Genomic DNA, 24603 nt, shown 5'->3' on the forward strand with positions numbered 1-24603 from the left:
CCCCACACCTAGCTTAGTTCTGAGACCTAGTAGGAAAAAGGACAACCGGCCCATCTCTCCAGTAGATTTGTTACATGCGTGCCAAGAAGAATTAAATAGCTGTTTAGTATGAAACAGACGTCTGACATTTTAGTACGTACGTATCCGTATGACAAAAACAGATGGCTAAATAGTGGCAAAACCGTTAAATATCATTAGCAGATAAAACAAAAGAATAAAAGGAGAGAAACACCCTCTTCTTAGATCAAGCTGACTCAACTATTGTAAACCATATTTTTTATAGATCTCAGAACATCAATATTGATTATATTTACACGTTAAAAAGTATAAATTTTTTTAATAAATCAGAAATTTTAAATAAATAAAGCGCTGAAATTGTCTTTATTTTCTTACGCCATAATATAAATATTCAATCTTAAATTAGTAATTTAATAATTTTAAATATTTATAAATAATTCATTAAAAAATTAATCTCTTTTAATCTTCGAATAAAAAAAAAAGAATGATCATATAAGGTGGATGTACATGGAAGTTGATGGTCGTGAAATCTGGAGGTAATTGAAATGGAAACACGTGAATAGTGATTTAATTCTTAGAGTTTTTAGAAGAAGTATTAGGCTAAACATTTGGCTTAGTAATAAGAGTAGTAATGGTGATGGATATATTTTTTGAGAATGCTAAGATTGCAGAGAGAGTTAATAGGTTTTTTTGAATGACTCATGTCGAGACTATAGACCTTTGAATATCGCGCACTTTTTTTACTTCATTGAACTAAAAATTCTCATTTATTATTAATAAATTTAACACAAATATTTAAAGAGTTCATATTTTATATGTTATCAGAAGTATTTACAAGCTTGGATATATAAACTCTTACCCTCCAAAATGTATTCAATCCTACGAAGTTGCAAGAAGCCCATGGCATAACAGTGCCAAATTCTCCCTAATTTCAACCTAGTTTGAAATTTAATATTTATGAAAGTTTTTTTTTTAATTTGTAAAATTTTTATTTAAAAAAATGAAATTATCTACAATTTTTTAAAAAAATTCATTTGATTTTTTATTTTTCAAAATGAAGCTTACTAAATAGAGTATAAATTTTATGTCAATCCATATTTTCAAATATTCATCCATTCCCTCTATCTATATATATTTCATTCAAAATTATAAGCACTTTCTTTTTTTAATGATAAAATTACTAATTAGTTTACTAAATATATGTGTACATTAAAAATAAAATTAATTAGTTCTAAATAATAATTTAATAAGATAAATTATATAAGTTTTAAGGAGAAATATGAGGTAGGGAGTATTAAAAAATAATAAATAAATTATTTTCACAATATTAATTACTCCCTTCATTTTTTCATCCATCTTGAATTATAAGTATTTTATTTTTTGAAATAGTAATTTATTGATTAATTTTCTAATATATATCCCTATTTAAATGTATTAAAAAATAAAACTTATTAGTTTTAATAGTCTATTAGTAATGGAACAATATGACTAAAAGTTATAGTAAAAAATATAACATAAAATGTATTATTTTTAATTATATTAATTATATATTTTTTAATTTATGTTATTTTTAAAAAAATAAAAGGGTATATATTTTCACTATATAATAACAAAAATAAATCTATTTTATTAAATAAAGGGAGTAAGATTTTGTAGTTTTGCTCCATAAATATATTAACTATTAAATGATGGTTATAGAAAAAAGAAGAAAAATAAAACTTTGGAACAAAAATACATGGACCTTGGAAATGTAAAAATGGATATAAAATCGTAGGGTTGCTGTTTTATATAAAGGACGTGAATTTTCAGGCTAAGAAAGATTGTGTTTTTATACCAAATTGGTGTCGGTGAGATGCATAATCTATTTAATAATTCACATGGCATCGCATCTCCCACAACCACTATTCCAACAAGTAGTTGTCAAAGAGGAATGGGAGATTGTGTGGACTATAGCACTCACATCAAGGTCATTCTAAGCATGTTGCAATTTCTCTTGGCAAGCCTACAGAGATTTATGCAAATCTTGCCAAGATGCGTCTTGTCAATTCATGGACTTAGGAGCTTGTCCTCCTAAAATTAAAATTTAAAATTCCTCGCAGGCTTAAAAATGAAAACAAAATAAAGGGGAAAAAGATTCGTTTGAGTTTCCGTGCACAGTGCTGCGTGTTGCTTGATTAGGGTGCCGCGCTTGCAAGTGAAGTTGGGACCAAATACATATTTTGTGACTATACGATCTTTGGCATCAACAAGGTGGTAAGTGCTCCCCGAACAACCGACTAAGCAAGTGAGGCTTTTGTGTTCTCATGAGGTAGGTCCTCATAATTTTTGGTCATCAATTCATTTTCCTGGGTTTGTCTGTTTTTGTTCAGGCTTTCCATTCTTATCCCTTTCCACAGCCAATTGGGTTCGATCAAACTGTGTTGGGCCTTCAGGATTCTGGCCTAATTGTGCTATAAACGAGGCCCAAGTTTCAAACTCACCCTATTTTAAGATAACATTATAACTCATTTTTAAATATTTCTTCAGGAATCACAAAGCTAAGTCCTCCACTCCTTCACCGCCTGATAAGATAATCTAATTCATCAACTAACACAAAATAAAAGGAAATCAGTTGTAGTTTATCCCTTTTATCAGGGACTTGCCTCTATTTTTAGAACACTAATTTTGATATTCTGAATCACTGCAACTACATATAAATATATACTGACCTTAAACAGCCTGCTTGCAGCAATTGTCAATCACAAGAAAAGAAAAAAAATATATAATAAAAAAAAGCAGCAACAAATTTGTGAGAGTTCAATTAACATTTCTATCTCAACTTTGTGAGATGGAGACTTGAGCTCCAAACTGTTTGTTGTTGGAACAAAAATAAAACCCCTTCAGAAGAAGTTTTTCTAGCTAATTCTTCTTAGCTTCTCATACACAGCACAAAATTACAACAATGGTTTTCAGTGGAACTACAGAGAAATGCAAGGCTTGCGATAAGACTGTTCATTTCATTGAAATGATTACAGCCGATGGAATTCCTTATCACAAGACATGCTTCAAGTGCAAGCACTGCAATGGACTTCTTGTGGTAAAATATATATATATATATATATAATAATTTTAATTTCTTATTCCGTTAAGTTTTTGTTTAACTTACAATGCATTCTGATAAATTTGTGGTGTTTATATATAATTTTGTCCTAGATGAGCAGCTATTCCTCAATGGATGGGGTCTTGTACTGCAAACCTCACTTTGAGCAATTATTCAAGGAGAATGGGAATTATAATAACAAATATTCATCATGTAATCTCTTCTGCTTTCTTTAATCTTTTTCTTTATTATTTTTTCCCTTGTGCTAATAATTTTCATTTTCCTCCAATCTGTGGCCGTTCATTCAGCTGGAGAAAAGAAAACTGCACAGGTGCACAGATTCTTTTCTTTTTCATATTCCTGGTTTTTCTTATGGAAATGTCCTTCATGTTCCTTAGCATTAAAGCTAATTTATCTTCGCTGCAGTCAAAGGCTCCAACCAAATTTTCCTCCATGTTCAGTGGCACTCAAGACAAGTGTGCACGCTGTCATAAAACTGCATACCCATTAGAGAAGGTGCATACAATATATTAATATATAGTTTCTCTATTTTTTTTTTCTGCAGTACTAAAAAAAGAAGCTTATCATTTTAAGCAAAATATTTGTAACAGGTGAGTGTGGAAGGAGAGTCGTATCACAAGACATGCTTCAGATGCTCCCATGGGGGTTGCTATCTCACAACCTCATCCTATGCTGCTCTAGATGGCGTTCTTTACTGCAAACCCCACTTTGCTCAGTTGTTCAAAGAGAAGGGCTCCTACAATCATATAAAAGTGAAGCAACATGAGGCAGAGGCAACAGAAGAGACAGAGAAACCTGGAGGGGAAGAAGAAACCAAAGCAACGCCTGCGCCAGAGCCAGAAACTGAGGAAGTTGCTGCACAAGACCAATCATAATCTATATGAATTGAATTTTCACAATATTAGCTCCATGTCAACCATGAACATTTTTGTTTGGGTAAAATTAGGGGCAAGGTGAAGGAGTTATATTGAATTAATTAATTTGTTATGAGAAGGGTATTCAAAATGTTAGTGCACGTTGATCCGATAGTGTTGCAGGGGATCTGCCTGCACCAGGACCTATTCTTTGTTTTATGATTTTTGCATTGCTGAGTGTGAATTTGCACTTAACTGAAATAAGAAATTTTTAGTTTCATTCGGTTTAGTTTGGGGCTATTTATTGTAATTTAAAAAAAATATTTAACACAAAGATAATATTGAAACGGCAGCTTTAATTTGTAGGGAAAATATAGGCCCAAACTAACAGAGCACAACTTTATTTATTTATTTAAGAAAAAGCTACCGGCATTATTGGTCATTGGAAGTTGATTTTAATTTAATATAATTAGATTTAACAAAGTAATTTATTTTGACTATAATTAAATCTTAACTTTTTTTTAATATATATTTTGAGAAATCGAATTCACTCAAAATCATTTTTAATATGATTTAATTCGATAACTAAAAACATTATTCGTTCAATAAACTTAGGTTAAATTCAACACTTTTCAAATTAAATATAATTTTTTGTTTAAATTTTATATTTTAAAAAAAAATAAAATTAAATATAATTTTATAAAAATTTATTAAATTATTTATTTATAAAATGAATTATGTAAAATAAAGAAAAATGACCATGAGACTCGTTATTGTTTATTCATGGAAATCAAGCTAAAGGCATCCTTAGCTTTTTGCCTCACTCATTCGTTTTCCCTTTTCCTCCTAAACACGTCTCTCATTTCTTTCAAGCAAAGAAACTGTGTGAGGTAAGGTTACCATATTGCTAAAACATGTCCCTTAAAAATGATAACTTCCAAGCACTAATTCTTACAACTAATGCCAACAGCTGTTTTAACTCTTAATACATATTTATCGTCTACCTTCCAAAAGTATATTTCCGACCGTCCATAATCAAATTGATAATAAACTCATGTTTCTATATATATGTATATATAAAGGAGGCTCTACTTTTAGCTTTATTATCAAAACATCTCATCATGAACTCACTAAACTTAGAAAGATAGAAAAACACAATTACATCGAACCATATATCATGCATTTTAGTGAGAAAAGGTCTGAATATTGTAAAGAGAAACCAGTGAATCAGATACAGAGTGAAAAAAGAGAGAGAGGGGATTAGCGAAGATGAAACACAGACAAAATTAATCTCATGGTGATCTCTACAGCGTAGGAGAAAACCACCCCAGTAGAGATGAGCACACACATGAAAAGAAGTGCTAGAATCCCTAAAGCTATACTTGGCCTAATATTCATCAAGAAATTTTGCAGCAACCCTACAGCTTCGCAAACATCAGTATTATAGTTATGATGTGCATAATATTGCTTCTCCCACTCCATCCAATGCGAAGGTGGGTAATCAAATTCCTCCATCATCTTCATCTCCCTCATACGTACTCTCAGTACAATCATGTTGTCATCCACGAGGCTACCCTGATCGTTATGGTCTGGTTTATTAAAGGCCATGGCTATGGTTAGTCCCCGACGTCGGCATGCTTTTCTGGAGAAGGGCTTTCGTGGAGTTAACTGCGGGGAGGAGAAAAGCTTTGTTGATTCCATTAGTGAAATAGCAAAAGAAGCTTATACCAAAGAGAAGAATGAATGGGGTATTTATAGTGAAGAATGGTTTCTGTAGAAAACCGAGTGCGTGGCATTATTGTTATTTAAGCGTGGCAATAAATAGATGGTGGCGTGTGGCTCAGACGAAATTCATGGGAAGAAGCAATTCTGATGGGGTTTATTATTTTGGTAAAGAAGAATGAAGAAGCAGCGAAGTAGTTTCTGTTTTCTACTTTAACGGAAAATAAATGGAAAGTGTATCGCAAAAGATGATACGCGTATGTCTTCATGTTCTCTTTTGTGTTTAAATATTTTTAACTAATAAAAAGTAATGTTCTGTTTTTTCTTTTTTAAAATTGTAATTTAAGATCTGCAAAATAGAATTAAAACTTCTCAATTTAATTAAATACATTTATCATGAAGCGTAAAAAAGTAATAATTTATTATTTCAATTCTAAATCATTTTATTTTGAAATAATTTGATATTATTATATATAAAAAAAATTCACTCAATTTAAAGTTTATTTTAATTTTATTTTCGATTTATGAAAGGCGAGCTTTTTGGTTGATTTCTTTATAATTTATTTTTTTCTCTTATTTTCTAGTTTATCTTATTCAAGCTTTTAGGAAAAGTCAGGTGTTCGCTTCTTTATTTCCCTTTACATTTGTTGATTTAAAATATGTTTTTAAATAATATTTAAAATAAAATCAGCCTTTTAATCCTAAAATTCAATAGCAGAAAACCAAAATCTGTTATTAGTGAAAATATTGGAAAGTCTACTGTTTTATTATGCATTATGACTTGGGATACATGATCGAGAAAGTTATCGGCGATATTTGAAACCCTAGCCCATAATTCAATTATAATTATCAATTCACAATGATTTTGTCACTAATTAAATCATCCATTAAATTTATGTTATTTAATGTTGAATTTGTAATAATCACTTTGAATTAATAAATAAATTTTAGCCGTCGATAATTTAGTTCAAGTATATTAAAATTAAATTAGAATATTTAGAGTTTAATCAACTCAAAAATAAAATAAATTTTAATGGTCTAATTAAAATAAAAAATAATATATAAATTGATTTTAATTATTATATTATTATTATTATTATCAAAATGTTAAATGATGATTAATTTTTAATCAATTTAAATGTGACCATTGCTGGTTAATTTAAATGATATTATTATATTTTTTTAAATAATGATTATATATAAGACTATGTGCACAGCATTATTTGACAAAAACAAAACACCTTTAAATTTATAAACATGGTAAAACTAGAAAGAGACAAAGATGTAATACTCATCCTAATACTGGTCCCACAAAACATCAACTATCAAGTAACTATAATTATTTACTTATTATTTTATTATTAATTTATATTCTATGTGCTAGCATTTATCTTAATCATTTGCGCTTACAATATCCTATCCCTTCTCACCGACGACAACCTCGACTCTTTCTCAGACAAGTATAAAGTCGGTAATAAACAAAAATAGTAACAAAACACAGACGAATTGTTCAAGGCTTATTCAATATATATACATATCTTTCATCAAAGTTTTGCAACTTCTAAACTGTAAATGCCTAAATGAAGGAGAGTAAAAGAAAAAAATTATAAGTTTAGGAAGATAGAGAACAGAGAAGAAAATAGAGATTTATTAATATTCATCAACTAAGATGTAAATGAAAACCAGATGTGATTTCCTTGGATATCTCTAGAGCATGACCCAACACCACTCCAGCAGATAATAGCACAGAGAAGGTGAGAGCTGCTAGGGTTCCTATGCCCAAACTAGGTCTAACATTCATCAAATAATTCTGCAACAACCCCATTGCCACACAAACATCTGCATGATAATGCACGTAATATTTCTTTTCCCAGTCCATCCAATCCGAACAAGGTTCATCATTATGACTCCTCTCTAACAATTCCATTTCCTTGATACGCATTCTTAACACGATCATGTTCTCGTCCACAGTGTGACCCCAGTAATTTCCTCCATTTAATCCTTCTTGTCTTGCCTTGACGACAACAGCCAGCCCATCTTTATTTTTCCGGCGAGAAAACGGTCGCCGTGAAAGCATGGGAGATGAGAACAACTGGGTTGCTTCCATTTTTGATGATGGCAATAAGTTGGGTTGGAGATGATTAGATGCACAATAGAATGAGAAGAAGACAGGCACGTTAATTTATAGGAGAGATAAAGCAAACACAAAAAAAAAAACAAAAAAAAAATCTTATGTTATTTTTATCACCCGCGTAGAAGAAAACATACGTAACCGTGTTGTGAATAGTAATGCAGCAACGCGTACGTGCACAGTATGATTTTCATTTTTTTTATGGTGATGTGGATTTTCCTTTTTAAAGAAAAGTGTTTATGGGGAAATATCTTGCTTTGTCATCATCTGATTAATTAATATGTCAATGATATTGACATCTAACTATCATATAAAAAGTAATTAATTATAATTAAGCTTAGCTAATTAATTGTTAGTTAAATAAACAAGTATATAAGTAATAAAAGGATGGGCATATTGGCAAATATTCTTTTAAAAATATTTATAATTTAGTATTTAAATATTATTATTATTAATAAATTCCGTTCTTAGAAATCTATTAATTTCTGTTAAAAATAGATAAAAAATAATAGATAAAAGATGAGAGAGAAAATTTTTAAAATTTAATTTTATCTTTAAATAAAATTTTTTATTTAGTTCTTGGATATCACTATTATTAACACGTCAGTTCATACATTTTTAAAAATTTATTAAAATATTTTTATTTTTTTTTATTTATTAAAATATTTTTATCATTTCTTTTCGTCAACGAAATATTTCCTCCTCTTCCTCTAAAAAAAAGAAAAAAAAAAAAAAGAAAAAGATGACGATGAAGGAGAAGAAGAAGAAAAAGAAAAAAAAGAAGATGAAGATGATGATGATGTTGAAGAAAAAGAATAATAAGAATAAAAATCGCTTCCTCCTCCTAACTAAAGAAAAATAAAAAAAATTGAAGAAAAATTAAAGAAGTAAAAGAAGAATCAAAGAAGGAGAGGAAGAATCAATGAAGAAGAAAAAACAAGAAGATGGGTAATTTATTTTTTTGCTATATTTTTAACGGTAAAAATAGACGGAATGACTATTTTGTTGACGGTAAGAAAAAGTAAAAATGTTTTAATAGTTTTTTAAAAATACAGAAACTAACTTATTAATAATGACAATATTTAAGGATTAAATTGTAAATTTTTAAAATTTTTATTATCACATGTATTTTAAATTTTTATTGTTGATCAAGGAAAGCAAATCTGTGCATCAAAATGATAGAAAATACATCAGATTAAAAATGGAACCCTGGAGGTGAAATCCCCTTAGCAATCTCCAAAGCAGAAAAGAAGAGTATACTAATTGAGATGGGCACACTCAACGCAACAATAGCAACCATCCCTAAAGCCAAAGTTGGCCTAGTATTCAAGAAATGGTTTTGCAACAACCCTACAACTTCATAAACAGTCTTATTATAATACAATAAATGTTTCTGCTCCCACTCCTTCCAATCTGAAGGCAATCTCTGATCGTCACCTCCACCAGTTTTCTGCATCATCTTCGCCTCTCTAATGCGCATTCTGAGAGTGATCATATCCTCATCCACAAGCCTACCCCAATAATCTCTCTCGTTCGATTCTCTTCTTGCAGCCTCTATTCTCATGCCAAGCAGTCTCTTACAATGAAAAAATGATCGTCTGAGTGAAGTGTTAGGTCGGAGAGGAAGAGCCGTAGCAAAGTAGTAACAAGGAAATTTAGCTGCTTCCATGGCAGTGTACTGAGAGGGCAAAGGTAAAGGATACTAATAATGAATTAGCAATTAAAGGGTCGGCGTAAAATCAGTGTTGAGGAAAGGGGCAGGGCCGTGTCGATAAGCCAAGGAAGTGTAATATGCACTTCAACCAAAAGAGAAAAGACAAAGACAGAGACAAAGACAAAAATAAAAAACAAAGACAAAGACAAATGCAATTATGATTTTGAATGATACATTGAAGGAGGACAATGTTCAATTATATAAAAGTTGATTAATTTGGTCACCTAATTAATGGTAAATTCGTGTTTTACCTTTATTATTTATTCATTCATATTAATTTGAGATAGAATTTTTGCATTGTTCTTAAATATATGAGGAGTTTTTTACGCCTAATCCATTAGGTATGTAACAATTTAATAAATGAGGAGTTTTTTAATGTACTCTACTCTACATGCAAAACAACAAAATTATAAAATTTAATTTAAAACGTAAAGATTAAAAGTTAATTTTCTAAAACTTTAATTAAAATACTAAAATTTCAAAGTTTTAAGCAATAAAATTGAAAAGCGTGCGTGTAATACTATGCATAAACTCAAATTTATAATTCGTTACATCAAATATTTATATTATAAATCTGTAAATATAAGTATTTTTTTTGAATAAATAAATCATTAAAAAGGGTCTCCGACTTTGCTTTAGCTGAAATTCATAGTTTGGTACCTTCATGGGCAAAATATGGGAATCCAAATTCAACCTATAGCACTTAAGACCAACTTAAGTAACATTAGCTAAGCTCGGTGATCTCTAGGATTGAAGATCAGCTGGAGCAAATTAAAGTAATAAGGTAGATTACATTTTGATTATTAAATTTTACCATTATTTTTTATATTTTTAAAATTAAACCTTAAATTTTTCTACAATTAACTACCATTTAATTTTATCGTTTCTTAAATTTCAAGATAATTAACAGATTAATTTTTATATTTTTAAAATTACACACTTAAAATTTTCTATAATTAATCCATTTATTATATAATTTTTTAATCCATTTTTTATAATTATATAAATAAATACATGAAAATATCTTTATTTTTTTTAAATTAAAAATATTAAAAATAAATTAAAATTTCATTCATTTTCTCTCATTAAAATTTAAACATTTTAATTTTTTTCATTTTAAAAAATACTTAAATCCCGTTAACTTTTAAATCCCTTTTAACACTTCTTATTATTTAATTTCAATTCATTAAATACTCTATTACTTAATAAATTTAAAATTTTTAAAAAATACTTATAATTTTTAAGAATTTTTAAATGATATTAAAATTTTAAAGAAGTATTTTGAAAAAAAAAGTTTGACCCCACTAATTTTAAATTAATGTCATGAGATTTAAGGATTCGATTTTAAGTTCATTATGCTAAAACTCAAAAACTAAAATATAGTTTACACAATATAAAATTATTCACCCATATTGGCAAGAATTTAAATATTCACAAGAGTATTTGAAATATTTAAAATGTTTATTTTTCATTTAACCCGTTGATTAATGAAATTATTCTGAACGGACAGATTATAAAGAAATTTAATTGTTTAATTTTAAAAATATTGAAATTATCCATTCATTATACTAAAATTAGGGATGAAAGTGTAATTTATCTCAATAATAATAATAATAATCATGTAGAAGCAACACGGTGTCAATCTTCCAAGGGGCTCAATGTTCATGTCTGTCCGTATATGCTTTAGCCAGAACTTCCATTTCTCCATCAGATTCTTCTTTAAGTTCTAATCCGATTCATCAACGGAATCAAATGCCTTTTCTCCTCATCAGTGCTTCCTTCACTCCCATTTCCTTCCTAAAGAGAAGCATACCCCGAAAAAAGAAATCATAGAATACCAAATGGTGTAGAAGAGGCATTGCTCCTGCAGCTAGTAAAAGACCAGACTCGCATGGAGGAATGCTTGTGAAGGCCCTGTTATGGGCAGGGCAAAGGAATTGATAAAAAATGCGAGAATCTGAGAGAAAAAGTTTGTCACCAATCTCATGGAACTTGACTACAAGGGTGATTCTGAAGTACAATTTTAATTTCTACTCAGAATCCCAATATAGGCCTCACCCCGCCCCCCCCCCATACTTGCCCTCTTTCACCGAGATTTTTTAATTGAAGAAAGTGTCTAAAGTCCAAAAAGCAGATTGTTGTCTTATGCTTTCACATAAAATCCTTTAGAATCCGACAAGAAGTTCAGACTTCAACTCAATAAATGTCAATCTTCATAGGAACACAATGGACAGAGCAAGAAAAGGGATTGCCAATTGCAGACTGGCAATATAAGGCTTAGTGTTCTGTGGCCACACTAACATCACATGAGAATTTCAAGTAAGAAGAAGTTTAACATCAAGAAGCACACCATTTTAAGGGGTATTGCTAGTTACAGATGCTAGCTAAACAAGGGAAAATAACTAGTAAAAATGAACAGGAAATGAATTCTTAATAGAAGAACAAAAAGGTGACTACTGTACATAAGAACTTGCACATAGTAGACCAACAAAAGAGTTCTTTTCAAAATAAAATATAAACTCAATGCATTACATTTAATTACTCTCTCCATCCCATAATTTTTGTCCATCTTTTCTTTTTTTGTTGTCCTAAAATTATTGTCCACTTTCCCTTTTTTTTTTAACTATAGTAACATATAAATTGACTATTATAACCCTATTTAATTTTGTCTTATTTCTAAAAAATCTCTCAAATATCTCTTAATATTTACTAAAAATTAATGTATTTAAGATGATTATATTTAGAAAGTTAATAAAAAAATTGTATTTCTTAATATGTGTGAAAAAGTATAATGGACAAAAATTATGGGGCAGATGGAGTATTTAATTTGTCATGTCTTTCTTGCAATTTATACATATTCCTAGCATGTCTCCTAGTCCTAGTAGCATCCAGAGCTGAGCCTCTTTATCAGGCTCACCCATACAAAATTCTTGAGCCTAAAACTAATCAGTTTATGAGTGAGGAACAAAATCAGAAACAGAGTGTGCAGTTGTAGAACCTGATTAGCTTTACTGCAAATTGAAAAGTACACAACAGAGCAATAGCTCATGCTGGAAAGCGCATGAAAATTTGAGCAACTAGGTTTTTTTTTATTTTGTTACATTTAATGGCATGAGGACGGGCAAAAGGAATGTGTTCCCACTAGTTATAAGGCTGTAAGTTGGTGAAACAGATGATGAAATATCCATATCTACAGTATTAGATCCTACAGCAGTGGCTAATTGAAATATCCATGCTCAAGAATACATAGTCTAGCATTTAAATATGGAAAAGCACATGTGACCAACAATCAAGAATTTCATACCAAAGAACAGAACCGTGTTTTGTTTGCAGAAAGATTGTCAACCATATCAATCATCATACGAGGAGTGAGAAGCAGCAGTACAGCCAGGGTCAAAAGGATCTTCAGATCCACAACAATGCCAGTATTGGAAAACCCGGCCCGAGTCAGGAGTATCCATAGTGCCTCCAGTATACACACTCTCAAACTTCCTCTTTGTTTCCCCTGAAAAGTTAAACTGGAGGAAGCTACAAACATCAGAAAATATGGTCTGTAGGTAACGCAAGAATACAGGAAATAAGATGCATCTGCAAAATATTCTCTACACTGGGAAAAAATCCCAGAAACAAATTCATCCCATTCAACAATTCAATGCCCAAATTTGAGCTCAAATATTGCAAAACTCAAGTGAACTCAACTCAACCTAATCCAGTCTTAGTGCAAATGTAGCTGGGACTATTATATGAATTCCAGTACATTGTAATTTGTATTCAACCCATTGCAAATCTACTGCGAGATTCAAATTGTTGCCCATTTACAGAACGAGGAAAGCACTAATATATCACCTAAAATCATGCTAGTGAATCAGAAACTTCTTTGGTGTCCTGAGAGCGGATGTTGATTACCTCCAAAATGGGCAGTGTGGAATCGACAAGCGCGAGGGTGATTGAGAGAAGGCTCAAATTGGGTTTTGCAGTTCTTGCATGTTCTGAGGGTCTCGCCGCCGTTGGAATTTATTATTGAACACCGAATTACAGGCAATCTTGGGGATTCCGTGCTCGAAACTAAGGTGGGACTCCGGCGGTGAAACTGGGGACAAAACGATGCGTTTCGATTGGAAGTAGATATGCGAGTGATTCCAGAGTCGGGAATCGCAAAGGCCATATTCTCTTCTTGCAATCTATATGGGGAAAAAATGGAGGCCTTGACTTGAATTTTTCCAGGCTAAAATTAAATGAAAGGATTTTAATTAATATTTTGAGAATATTTATAAAAAAATAAACATAAAAACAAAGAAGATGAAGAAAAATGGTGGTTAAAGAATAAACATGTTAATAACCGACAGCGACGGGCAAGGCGATTTTACTGTCCATTTTGACTTTGGGGCTCATTTGCTAACCTGCACTTTTTTTTAGTTTTTAATTTTTATTTTCATTTTTTTCCCGTCTCCTCTCCGGTATTATGCAACTCAAAAGACTTAACTGCCCTCATCTCCAGGATTGCCCCCAATCTTGTTCCCTGCAACTTACCGCCAAATCCCTAGAATTCTGGTTCTCAATTTTCTATCACATGGTCGTAGCAAGCTCAATTCAGCTTAAGAAATGGCCAGAAGCAATAACAGCAAGAATGAAGAGCCAAACACAGCTCCTGAACCAGATCTCTGGTATGATATAACCTTAGGCCGCTCCTTCAAAGACCACAACAATCATCCCTCTCCCAAGTTCTGCACTTTACGTTGTAAGTACCCTTAACCCTCAGAATCCATTTCCATTTCTCTACGCCGCTTGCTTTGATTTTTGGTCTTTAGAAAATTGAAGTGAACTCTTAACTGCGCTACAGTTAATTACGGTACAATTGAAAAAAAAAAATAGTGATAAAACGGATTAGATGTTTTTTATTATTGGACTTTAGCTAAGAAAACATGCTTATATTTTTTTTTTGTCGAAACTCTTTATTTTTTTGTGATTTATTTTTATTATTATTATTATTCTGTAGATGAATTTAAACCAGCTTCAATTGATAAGAGTCAACCAGGATCACTGCACAAGGGAAAAAATAACAAGGTTACTGTAGAGTATCACAACAACCAATATGGAAAACCCAAAGTAACCTTTGAGGGTGTAAGTGAAGATTACAAGGAAAATGATGCTGTGTTGTTCTTTGACGGTGAGACCTTTCGCTTGGAGCGGTTGCATCGTGCAGTGAAGAGATTGAGGCATGTTCGTTTACCTGGTGAGTCTGCAGCTGCCATGACATCGGCTACATTGGTTGCACCGGCAGTCGAAAACTATTCACCACCAGTTAATAAAGGAACAAATCAACAGTTTTTGAACAAAGTCGTGGCTCATCAAGTGCAAGTGAGTCTATTTGATTGTTCACCTTTTTTTTAAAACCTTTATATTACTAGTAACGATACAGATTTTGTACACAATACACGTTGAGTACATAAATCTTAGTTGTGATTTTTTTTCTCAAAGCTTCTATATAATGTTGAAGCTTTAATTTGTTTCTCCCCCTGAAAGTTCATAAGCTTCAGGTTTAGGACTGGTCAGCACTAGTTTGTGGCTAAGTGATAATTGCTCTCTCCCCTGCCATATATATTTTTCAAAATTGTATATTTAGCTCCCTAGCTAATGCTGGAATAGTACTTATGTTTGGCACTGCCGCCAGGCCTATGCTGCACAAAAAAGCTGATATCTGTTCCTAGTTTCCTGCAATCATATTGTAGCTTTTATACCTGGGACTTACATTTGTTCTGCAATCAATAAATCATCTCCATTATTTCTGTGTTCATTTGCTTTTAATGAATTCCTTGCTGCAACAGGGTTCAAATCATCTTCCTGTTTATAGGTTACTGTTTGCATGCCTACTACACATGTTGTGCTTACTTTCTCACTGCTTGTTCATAAACTGCACTAATTTACATCTACTCTGCTTATAATTTATTGAAACTCTCCAGCTGACCTTAGATACCAAGCTACCTTATATTATCTGGCTAATGAAACACTTCATGTTTCTGGGGTCTTAAAATGCATTTTATTGTGAAAGAAAGCCTTTTTGAGATAATGATTTCAGTGTTTCAACATATGTTGTTCCCAATGAAACTCTGCAGGTGGAACAGGTTGGCATTGGTGACTCAGAAAACTCTGGTATGTCTTCTTTTAGCTAATAATTGCTAGTGGAGTTACATTGATGGATATTATGATTTATTGATTGATATTTGATAATAGATGTAGGCTGAAGGTAGATAAGTTTAAACTAACTTGATTTTACTGATTGATATTATATATATGGCTTTTCTAACAAAAACTTTTTAGCAGTTCAAACAGACTAACCAGGAGCTAGTTTGTCCTATCACTGAGTTCTGATATTCTGCCTCTTGTATGCTATTTTAGTATCGACATGCATCAGTTTTTTTTAGTCTAAATTTCAATACTTGTTTACACTTGAGCTTGATCTGACAGCAAAGATGCATTAAGACCTTGAGAATCTATACTTTTTTATGTGTACATGCATACACACACAAAGAATAACAATACAACAACAACAACGTCATGAAATATGAAGAGCACATTAGCATTAATACATCTGCTTGTGGTTGTGGCATGATATAACAGATGAAAGCCCTTGCCTCGAGTCTGAGACTAATGATGAGGAAGCTTACTTTTTAAACAATTTTGAGTGCTATTTATGCAATATTTCCTGGTTTTTTTATGAGATTGATAATTGAATATTGAATCCAAAATTTCATTTGGAAAATCAATGATTAATTGGGAATTTTATGTTTTCCCTTGAATGGAATGTTAAAGGCTGATAATTATGGTTTCGTAAAGGCCCAAAACTACTGCACAATGTTCTGGTTAAGTTGTGCGTGCATAGAGAATTGTCTGGACTGCATATCCTTCTAAAAGATATCTTTATGCTGAAAAAAAATCCAACTTAACCCAACAAACTTGACCAAGCTTACCCAAAATACACTAGTTAGCCAAATTTTCAAATGAACAAAATTTACTAGAACGGATCTGATTAACAAACATGTTTCAACCTTTGGTTTAGGGTTGATCTTTCTATACTGGAACCTGAATTAACTTGACCTGAATCTGTCTCAACCCAAATCCATCTGCAATAAATGAGCAATCTTGCATTTTAGCTGACTAACGCAATTTCGTTCAAACTAAAATGACCAAAGTAATAGTGGGATGAGTCGGTTCTCTCTCTCTCTTTCTTCTTTTGCCTTCACCAAAACTTGATTTATAATGATCTGGCTACCAGCTCTATCATCATCTCTTCTTGATTATGTTGCTGTGGCTGACTCACTTCCCCTCTTCTAGTTGCAGAATCTGCAGAACAGAAGACACCGGAGCATCCATCAAACCTTCCTAATCCATCAGACATGCCACCAGAACTTAAGAATTATGAACATGAGGAGCATTTAGACATAGTCAATGATCATGATAATGATTGTGGAACAACCGACAAAGAAAATGAATCTGGAAAGGGATCACGCACATGTCTTGACATTGATATTAACTTGCCACATCAGGCTGATACAGATGATGAGATTGCTGATGTTGATATCAGTGATGATGAAGCTGACAAGGGCCCTAATGCTGCAGAAGCTCTTAGAGCTCAGGTCAATGCGGAAGTGATGAAAGAGCAAGCTTCAAGCTCAAGTACTAGCAGTGGAACTGACAGCAGCACAAGTGAGAATGGAAGTGGCAGTGGTAGTGGGAGTGGGAGTGAAAGCGGAAGTAGCAGTAGCAGTGATAGCGAAAGCAGTGACAGTGACTCGGTCACCTCCATCTGAATTACTTGAGTAATTTTGGTTCACTTAGATACTAAATTTAATGATGCTGGCTGATTTGATGTAGTTTAGGGCTTAGCACGCTGATCATATTGTTGGAATTAGTCATCCATTGTTATGTAGTATGAGTCTTGAGCCAAATGCACCACATGATTGTATAGAGTTAGGTTAAGATTTTAGATCAATTTGGTTTTCAGGGCGTCATTGTAATTCAGTGTATCTTTTAAATTCTCTAGGGCCATGTATTTTCTGAGATCTATTCTGTTGTCACTTAGATCCGATGTATGATATGTAAGGTAGATTGAAAGCTTGAAATGCATAACTGAAGGAAGTTATTCCGCAGTTGTTCCATAATGTGGATTTTTCCAATCCATGTGACGCCAGTTCGTAGTTTCAGTTTGGACTTGGCTTTTATATGCATAAATAGTTTAACTGAGGACAAAAGAAAGACTTCCTTCTTTGGTGCTTGTGTGGAATTTGAAACTTTTGAGGAGAGGCAGTTATCATGGTTTTAATTCATAATCTCATCATGAATTATAATGATCAATCAAATATCACTGCATGCAGCAGTAATATGTATTTATAGTATCAGATGATTAATGAAATAGTTAAAATAAGATGATGTTGTGTTGTGTCTCGGGACTCATCAATTCAAAGTGTAGTGAGAATGAGAGAAGAAATGATGTTTGGAAGAAGAGAGATGAGAGAGAAATAAAGAGATATGTAGCAGTTGAGAGAGTGAACAAGAGGAACTGTGAAAGCTTTCAGATTTTCTTTGACTGTAGTTCTGGTTCTTTTCAATACAACTTGCATTATTTTATACTTCAGCTTTTTTTGCTATATCTGTTACAGATTTGAACTTCCCTAACGACTATCCAACTTCTGCTGACTCTAGCTGATTCCGTGTCGTCATTGATAGTCGTCTAACTGTTATCAGTTCTAACAAGTTAGTTTTGGTTAGGATCAGAATGGGACCCTTTCATATGGGAACTTTGGTCAGAAAGTTTGAATCTTGGTAATGTATTCTGGCCCCAGTCGTCTGGATCGACTCTGTTTTGTCTTAATGTTTGCTAAATGCCCTGTGCCTGGCAATTGTCCTCTTTCACTGCCCTGTAGCTTCAATATGAATTCTCAAATGAACACCAAAACACCAACTTTTCCTGCAAGTTGGTGTCTGTACTTGAAACTGTATTATTCCATAATGGGAGAGAGTAGGAATTCAAAAAAAAAAAAAGGTGTTTCCTTGTATATGTCTTGGTTGTTTACTGGACCCTGCCAGTCTTATTTTACTGAAAATAAATGGGATAAAGATGGTGGACAATGTGCCTGCTACCTTCTCCATGCGTTGCCATTTGCATCATGTTCCAGTTTCCAGTCCCAGGCACTCAGACTCGTTGCTGTCGCCCTTTACCATGTTTCTTCAAAATTTTCCATCCATTTCTTTCAAGGAAAATCAAAGCGAAACCGGTGACAGTGACTCCATCCCCTCCATCAGAATGATATCAAGTCATTTTGCGACACATGAACACCGAGTTTGATAATCTGACTGATAAAGGAGTTCAGCGCTCAAATTTAGCATATAGATTGGAGAGAAGAGTAGAATTACAGAGATTAATCAACCTCGAGACAAGGGCACCAAATGATTTTACAGAGTTAACTAAAGATTTTTTAGCTTACTTTTTAAAACTAGTGAGATCAGTTTGGTTTTCAGAGGTTGATTGAAATGCAGTGCCTTCTTTCTGATATTGATTCTCATGTCACTTTGCACCCATTCTCGAGGTCAATCATGAGAATGACTCTACTTGTTTTTTAAATTTTTTCTGAGAACAAACTCTCACCGGATGAGATTTGACAAGTATATGTGTGTGGGTGCATGTATTTGAAGGAAAATTTTCTTATAAATATATTCATTTACAAAAATAAGTTCCCCACATTGTTCTCAAAATTTATACTTGTAAAATTCACTAATGCCAAATCTTAAACAGCATGACTGCTTTGAGACGAAAAAGACAAAGCTGAATTTATGTAGAAGTAGGTTCTTCCTTTTCTGGGTCCGTTCCTCTATCCTCATCACCTCCTTCAACTCCCACATATCCATTCTCCAAAATTTTGTGCTCTGAGGGCAGATTTTTCCTAGCTTTCTTGCTCCCTTCAGCTTTCCAAAATTCCCAAATCCGGGTCTTTGGTGGAGGTGAAGCATCTACCAGAGGTGCAACCAGTCCTGGTTTTCCATCATCAATCACTGCATCTACCAACCCATATTCTTTAGCTTGCCAAGCATCCATGAAATTATCACGATCAGTATCAACTTCAATCTGTGGATAACAAAATGGCAAGTTTAAAACAAACCAGCGATGCAATTGGAGGATGAAAGAGAACGGAAAATAATTTTACGCCTTACCTGCTCCACAGGCTTCCCAGTAGCTCTTGACATTATCTTGTTAAGCTTAATCTTGTGGTAATTCATTTCTCTTATCCGTATGCTCATCTCTGATGCCTGAGACCAAAAAATACAATTGCTCAAAAAGGAATGTCAAGAAATCTTGAGAAACCACCTTAATAGCACTAGTGTTCCTCCAATACCAAAGTATAAACTCACACCATGCTGAAACCTCTGAAAATTATTGATATAAGGCTTATATAATAAAGCAAGGATAAGTCCACGCCTTTTAAAAGTCAAATTATACCAGGACGACACAATTTAAATCAACACGTGTTAATTAAACATACAAAAAGCAAGGTAATACAACCCAGAGAGGGAGAGAGAGAGAGAGAGAGAGATAGAGAGAGGGGGGGGGGGGGGGTTAATCCTTAGCAAATGACTCCTAGTTCAAAAGCCTAAATTTCAGTGGAAGTTTAATTTTTCACTTCAGATCAGCCATCAAAACTAAGCAATAACCTATTAAGTGCAAGCAGTAGCAACTTAATTGAGTTGTGCTTAAGTTGTAACTCATCAGCAAAAGATAGTTCTCTAGCTTGAAAATCTAAAATAGGCCACCTGAACAGAAGAATTCAAAAAGTTCAACATATTTCTTATGTTTATATCTTCTTAATGGAAATTTTGTGTTGTAAATAAGGAGATTGGCAACCTAATATCACAAAATTATAAACTTGATCCAAGGTCAAGAAACAATTTTGGAATGAAAAATGAGAGAAGACCAACTATATTGCCACATAGGCCTAACCAAATTGCTAGTAGTTGGCAATGGCTATTATCCTTTCACTTACCAAGCACAGCAAAACATGGCAAGGGATTCAACCATTGAAACCTATACTGCTCTTATTTAAATCTCATATCCACCACATCAAAGATTAAACCTTTAAGTGAGATGAGCTAGTTGCCCAAGCCAACTACAGAAACAGCACAGATAAAGACCTATGAGAGCAAAACATCAATACAAAAGAAAATGATCCACCACCCCTGCCACTGATATCAACCACATGAATCATGGAAAAGAAAGCCTTAGAGTGGTAACGTATAAACTCCAACACTTTGAACTAAACTTGAAAAATGTTATAAGACAATGGAAGAGAAAAAAAATTAACATCAGACCACTGCAGCCTTCTGAAATACTTGCATCAAATTGTAACAAAAAATAAACCACTTTCCTGATCAAAATCTTTTCATGGGAAATACCAAACAAAAAGGGGTGCTTTGATATAGCATTTAAGTATCTAAAATTAGTTAGAATTAGCTTCATCCTTATATAAATCACTCTCTGAGAGTCAAGTTTAGTTGAATATTATAAGTGCTCTTCACTTGGGAGGGAAAGGAATTGTAACGTTACCACTGCTTTGAAATTTTAAAATTGAGGAAACTGTACTATCAGAAGTCCATGGATTGTATTCGCATCACTTAGTGCAAGGACTTCAAGGAAAAGAATACAAAGATAAGCAGCAATCAGATACTTACTTTGCCTCCAGCAGTTCCAAGTGGCTGATGGATCATCACTCTCCCATTGGGCATGCAGAACCTTTTGCCTTTGGAACCAGAAGCAAGAAGAAATGCTCCCATTGATGCAGCAAGCCCCAGGCAAATAGTTGAAACATCAGCCTTGCACAACTTCATTGCATCGTATATACCCAATCCTTTGTGCATAACAAATGAAGAAAAAAAGAGTCAGAAATTAATCAGGGCACTTGAGACCCAGTTATAGCTAAAATTAAAATAAATTAATCATGGTCGTGTTATAACTCCATTTAGGGCCTTTACCAAAAGTGTCACTTTAGATGGTAAAATTATAATGCTCATGTTCACGAAAGTCTAAGAAATAGCTTTTCACTGCCACTAGTGCGACTTATCCAACGCAATCCTTCACAACCAGAAAATGAGAATGGTTGATTTGTTGCTTGGCATATGAAACTTTCAAGTGCAACACAGAAAGTTCATTTCATAATCTATGGAAGAAGCCCCATCTCCAAGATGAACAACTCATCCCTACATTACTTTTATCTGACGATGTATAACAAGTGACTGATGCTTATTTGGACAAGGAAGGTTGCTTCAAATCCTAATGGTTCAATCGCATCGGTTAAATCTCCTTACCAAGAAGATAACACAAAAACTGATAGACATTGATTCAGTACAACTTTATAGAAGTAATTGCGCCCTTTTGATTTGTCCATGAAGATGCATAGTTGCATACACACAGGAAAAGTGGGGCCAGCATAATTACCCAGAAAGAAAACAAGTAGAAGAGAAAATTTTCCTGATATCAAGATTAACAAGAAGATATGTGATTACTGATTATAAGGTCCATAATCACTATTTACAGCTGGATGCAGCAGCAGCTACATGTGAAGCTGTTCCATTCCCTCTGGACATTCGCTTGCCCTCATAATTACTATGAAAATTGAAAAAAACCTCTGAGAAAAGAGGCCGGCTACAAAATTAACCAAGTCGAACCAAATCAGAGACACAAACTGGCAGTTAGTCCTGAGACTCTTACATCTCGAAATCCTGCAAAGCCTAACAAGAAAATATTTGGGCTATTCTTAAAATTCATGCCCATTATGGGTCTACTCAACTAAAACTAAACCCCAAAGTAACTAGGCCATATATATGGATCATTTTCTTCCATTTCACATGGTTTAGGGCTATATCTTCATAGGCCACTAAAATTTGTTTTTCCCTCTTCTTCCCTGGAGCATCTTAGTACTGCCCTCATTGTCTTATCTGTAAAATACAGTGTGCACAACCATTCTGTAATGGTGCATTTATTGATCTACAGTGTGAGTGTCCAAAACACCTAAACTCCCTTTATCAAATTTTCCTTTCTGGCGCCACTTCCACTTTCCTAATTGCGTTCATTTTTGAAGCTAAGACTAATTTTTGAAGCTAAGACTAATTTAGAACCAATCAAGAGGATGATATGATTGATGACTAAAATCTAACAGGTGATTTTAGGTTCGTTCAATCTAACTATTTTGAATCTTCTTATTTATTAGGAAACAAACATGTTTGTCAATCTTTCCTTCAATGTCTAGATCACTTTGAGTCCTTTCTCCTTCACAAACAGCTCCAAATAAACATCAAATCTTGGATCATTTAGGCTGATGATATATAAAGGGGAACCACAAAATTAGAGAACCAAAAATCAACCATGCCATGCAAACTTAAGAGCATACCAGCAGTAACAGAACCACCAGGTGAATTAATGAACAACTTGATGTCTTTTGTTGGGTCTTCAGCATCAAGGAATAAGAGCTGACTTATGACAAAATCTGCTGTCATATCATCTACCTGCCCAACATCAATGGAAGTAATTCAAACAAACTTTGTTTTAGTATTGAAGCACATATACACACCATGATAATTCAAATTTCACCAAAAAATTTCAGGTTTTGGGCTATCATTTGTGCATATACAGTAGCATTTAGAAGACCAGATAAAGGACAATTGCTCAAAGAAAGGTCCATACCAAATCTCATTTCTTTAAAAAGAAAAGTAATATGAGCAGTCAGCAATAATGAAACACAACCCAGACTCTGCATTTAAGGCCAAAACAACCTATTAAATAAATAGAGCCCCTGACAAGGATATCTCTAACAAAAGAAGTGTGATGCAAATAAACAAATAATGAATTAAACAAATATTTTACTGATCCAATAATTTGCTCCAAAAACCATGTTTACATGTATATATCCAATGAAAGACTATATTACAAATCTAACCGGAATCTGGAAACTTGCTCCCCATATCTCTAACAAAACAAGTATGCTGAACCTAACTCAAAAATCCACATCTCAAGCATACCTTTATACAAAATATGTAAAACGGAAATCAATAGAACTAATGATATCCACACATTAAAAAGCCAAGAGAAAGGAAAACCCACCTCCAAAATAATCAATGAGAACCAAAAACTGAATTCAAATAGAAAAACAGATCAATCTAACTTAAATACGAGTAGGGAGGCAAGAGCAAGACCTGAGAACCCAAGAAGATGATTCGTTGTCGGAGGAGCATGTTGGTCGTATCTAGCTCCTCGAATCTTGGCAGAGATGGAGCAGAAGTAGCAAAAGAAGAGAAATTCGCAACATCCCAATTACCGGATAAGGTCTGTCTTCTTGTACCCACATTCAAGGCCTTAACAGCCAAGGGCTTCCTTCTTCTACCAATAATGGGAGCTTTACCATCAGTGGTAACGACAGGAAGCAAAAGCTGCTTGTGGATAAAACTGTGACTGGAGAAGCAAAGAGGGCTTGTTGATTGAGATGCAGCTACACATGTTAAACCTCTCTCCATTTATTGAATCCGTAGAAAAATTTCCTTCCCCTTACTATCTCTTTCCTCGGAAAATGGCCAGTGACCGAATTCGTCTTATTGCAGGTCGCGATTAGGATTCGGCAGCAGCATATGCAGATAGAGAGACTGCAGTTCTCAGTGAGGCTATACGATGCCGTTTCATTCCTAATTTCTAATATCTGCGTGCAGCGATATTTTATTATTATAAGAATTATTATTATTACGAAACTTCTAAGCGATTTAACCAATTGGTTTCAACAACGGGCAATTTCAGAATTTTGTGATAAAGTGAGGAAAATTATCACTTAATTTTTATAATAAAAAAATTTATTAATTAATTTTTTAAAATTATAAAAAATAAATAATAAAATATTTAATAGTAAAATAATTAAAAAAATTAAATAATAAATTTTTTAAAATATTAAAATATTTTTAATATAAAATTAATTAATAATTTTTTTTATACTACATTAAATATTTGTTTTTTTAAATTAAAATCCAAAACTGTAAA

The 24603-nt window shown here is 33.0% G+C and overlaps 7 protein-coding genes across 10 annotated transcripts; 2 read left to right on the plus strand and 5 right to left on the minus strand.

Annotated features, from left to right (window-relative positions):
- Nucleotides 1-2787: 2787 nt before the first annotated feature.
- LOC110610098 (LIM domain-containing protein PLIM2b) lies at nt 2788-4251 on the plus strand. The gene is made up of 5 exons (XM_043954360.1): nt 2788-3094; nt 3211-3310; nt 3406-3428; nt 3524-3613; nt 3709-4251. The coding sequence occupies exons 1-5, from the start codon at nt 2960-2962 to the stop codon at nt 3991-3993; spliced, it is 633 nt and encodes a 210-aa protein (XP_043810295.1). The 5' UTR covers nt 2788-2959; the 3' UTR covers nt 3994-4251.
- A 981-nt stretch (nt 4252-5232) lies between these two features.
- On the minus strand, nt 5233-5580 carry LOC110604311. The gene has a single exon (XM_021742482.1). The coding sequence runs from the start codon at nt 5578-5580 to the stop codon at nt 5233-5235; it is 348 nt and encodes a 115-aa protein (XP_021598174.1).
- Nucleotides 5581-7354: 1774 nt separating this feature from the next.
- Nucleotides 7355-7801, minus strand: LOC110604327. Its single transcript, XM_021742483.1, has one exon. The coding sequence runs from the start codon at nt 7799-7801 to the stop codon at nt 7355-7357; it is 447 nt and encodes a 148-aa protein (XP_021598175.1).
- A 1219-nt stretch (nt 7802-9020) lies between these two features.
- On the minus strand, nt 9021-9494 carry LOC110604363. Its single transcript, XM_021742500.2, has one exon. The coding sequence runs from the start codon at nt 9492-9494 to the stop codon at nt 9021-9023; it is 474 nt and encodes a 157-aa protein (XP_021598192.2).
- Nucleotides 9495-11062: 1568 nt separating this feature from the next.
- LOC110609013 lies at nt 11063-13818 on the minus strand. Of its 3 annotated transcripts, none has more exons than XM_043954039.1 (3): nt 13446-13818; nt 12844-13044; nt 11063-11824 (listed from the first exon to the last, which is right to left on the minus strand). In XM_043954039.1, exons 1-2 carry the CDS (start codon nt 13702-13704, stop codon nt 12890-12892), a joined length of 414 nt encoding a protein of 137 aa, XP_043809974.1. In that variant the 5' UTR covers nt 13705-13818; the 3' UTR covers nt 11063-11824; nt 12844-12889. The 3 variants fall into 3 exon arrangements, with proteins under 3 accessions (XP_043809974.1, XP_043809973.1, XP_021604010.1); XM_043954038.1 differs by having other exon boundaries at nt 11063-11835; XM_021748318.2 differs by having other exon boundaries at nt 11063-11336; nt 13446-13814.
- Nucleotides 13819-13976: 158 nt separating this feature from the next.
- On the plus strand, nt 13977-17722 carry LOC110609012 (lisH domain-containing protein C1711.05). Of its 2 annotated transcripts, none has more exons than XM_021748317.2 (4): nt 13977-14277; nt 14536-14897; nt 15653-15689; nt 16878-17722. In XM_021748317.2, exons 1-4 carry the CDS (start codon nt 14142-14144, stop codon nt 17345-17347), a joined length of 1005 nt encoding a protein of 334 aa, XP_021604009.1. In that variant the 5' UTR covers nt 13977-14141; the 3' UTR covers nt 17348-17722. The 2 variants fall into 2 exon arrangements, with proteins under 2 accessions (XP_021604009.1, XP_021604008.1); XM_021748316.2 differs by having other exon boundaries at nt 13980-14277; nt 16872-17722.
- A 1498-nt stretch (nt 17723-19220) lies between these two features.
- On the minus strand, nt 19221-24240 carry LOC110609774 (ATP-dependent Clp protease proteolytic subunit 3, chloroplastic). Its single transcript, XM_021749569.2, has 5 exons — nt 23775-24240; nt 22973-23087; nt 21258-21433; nt 19746-19841; nt 19221-19659 (listed from the first exon to the last, which is right to left on the minus strand). The coding sequence occupies exons 1-5, from the start codon at nt 24090-24092 to the stop codon at nt 19366-19368; spliced, it is 999 nt and encodes a 332-aa protein (XP_021605261.1). The 5' UTR covers nt 24093-24240; the 3' UTR covers nt 19221-19365.
- Between the last annotated feature and the right edge of the window lie 363 nt (nt 24241-24603).

This window comes from Manihot esculenta, chromosome 2 (genome assembly GCF_001659605.2).
Source record: "Manihot esculenta cultivar AM560-2 chromosome 2, M.esculenta_v8, whole genome shotgun sequence".
Lineage (NCBI taxonomy): Eukaryota > Viridiplantae > Streptophyta > Magnoliopsida > Malpighiales > Euphorbiaceae > Manihot > Manihot esculenta.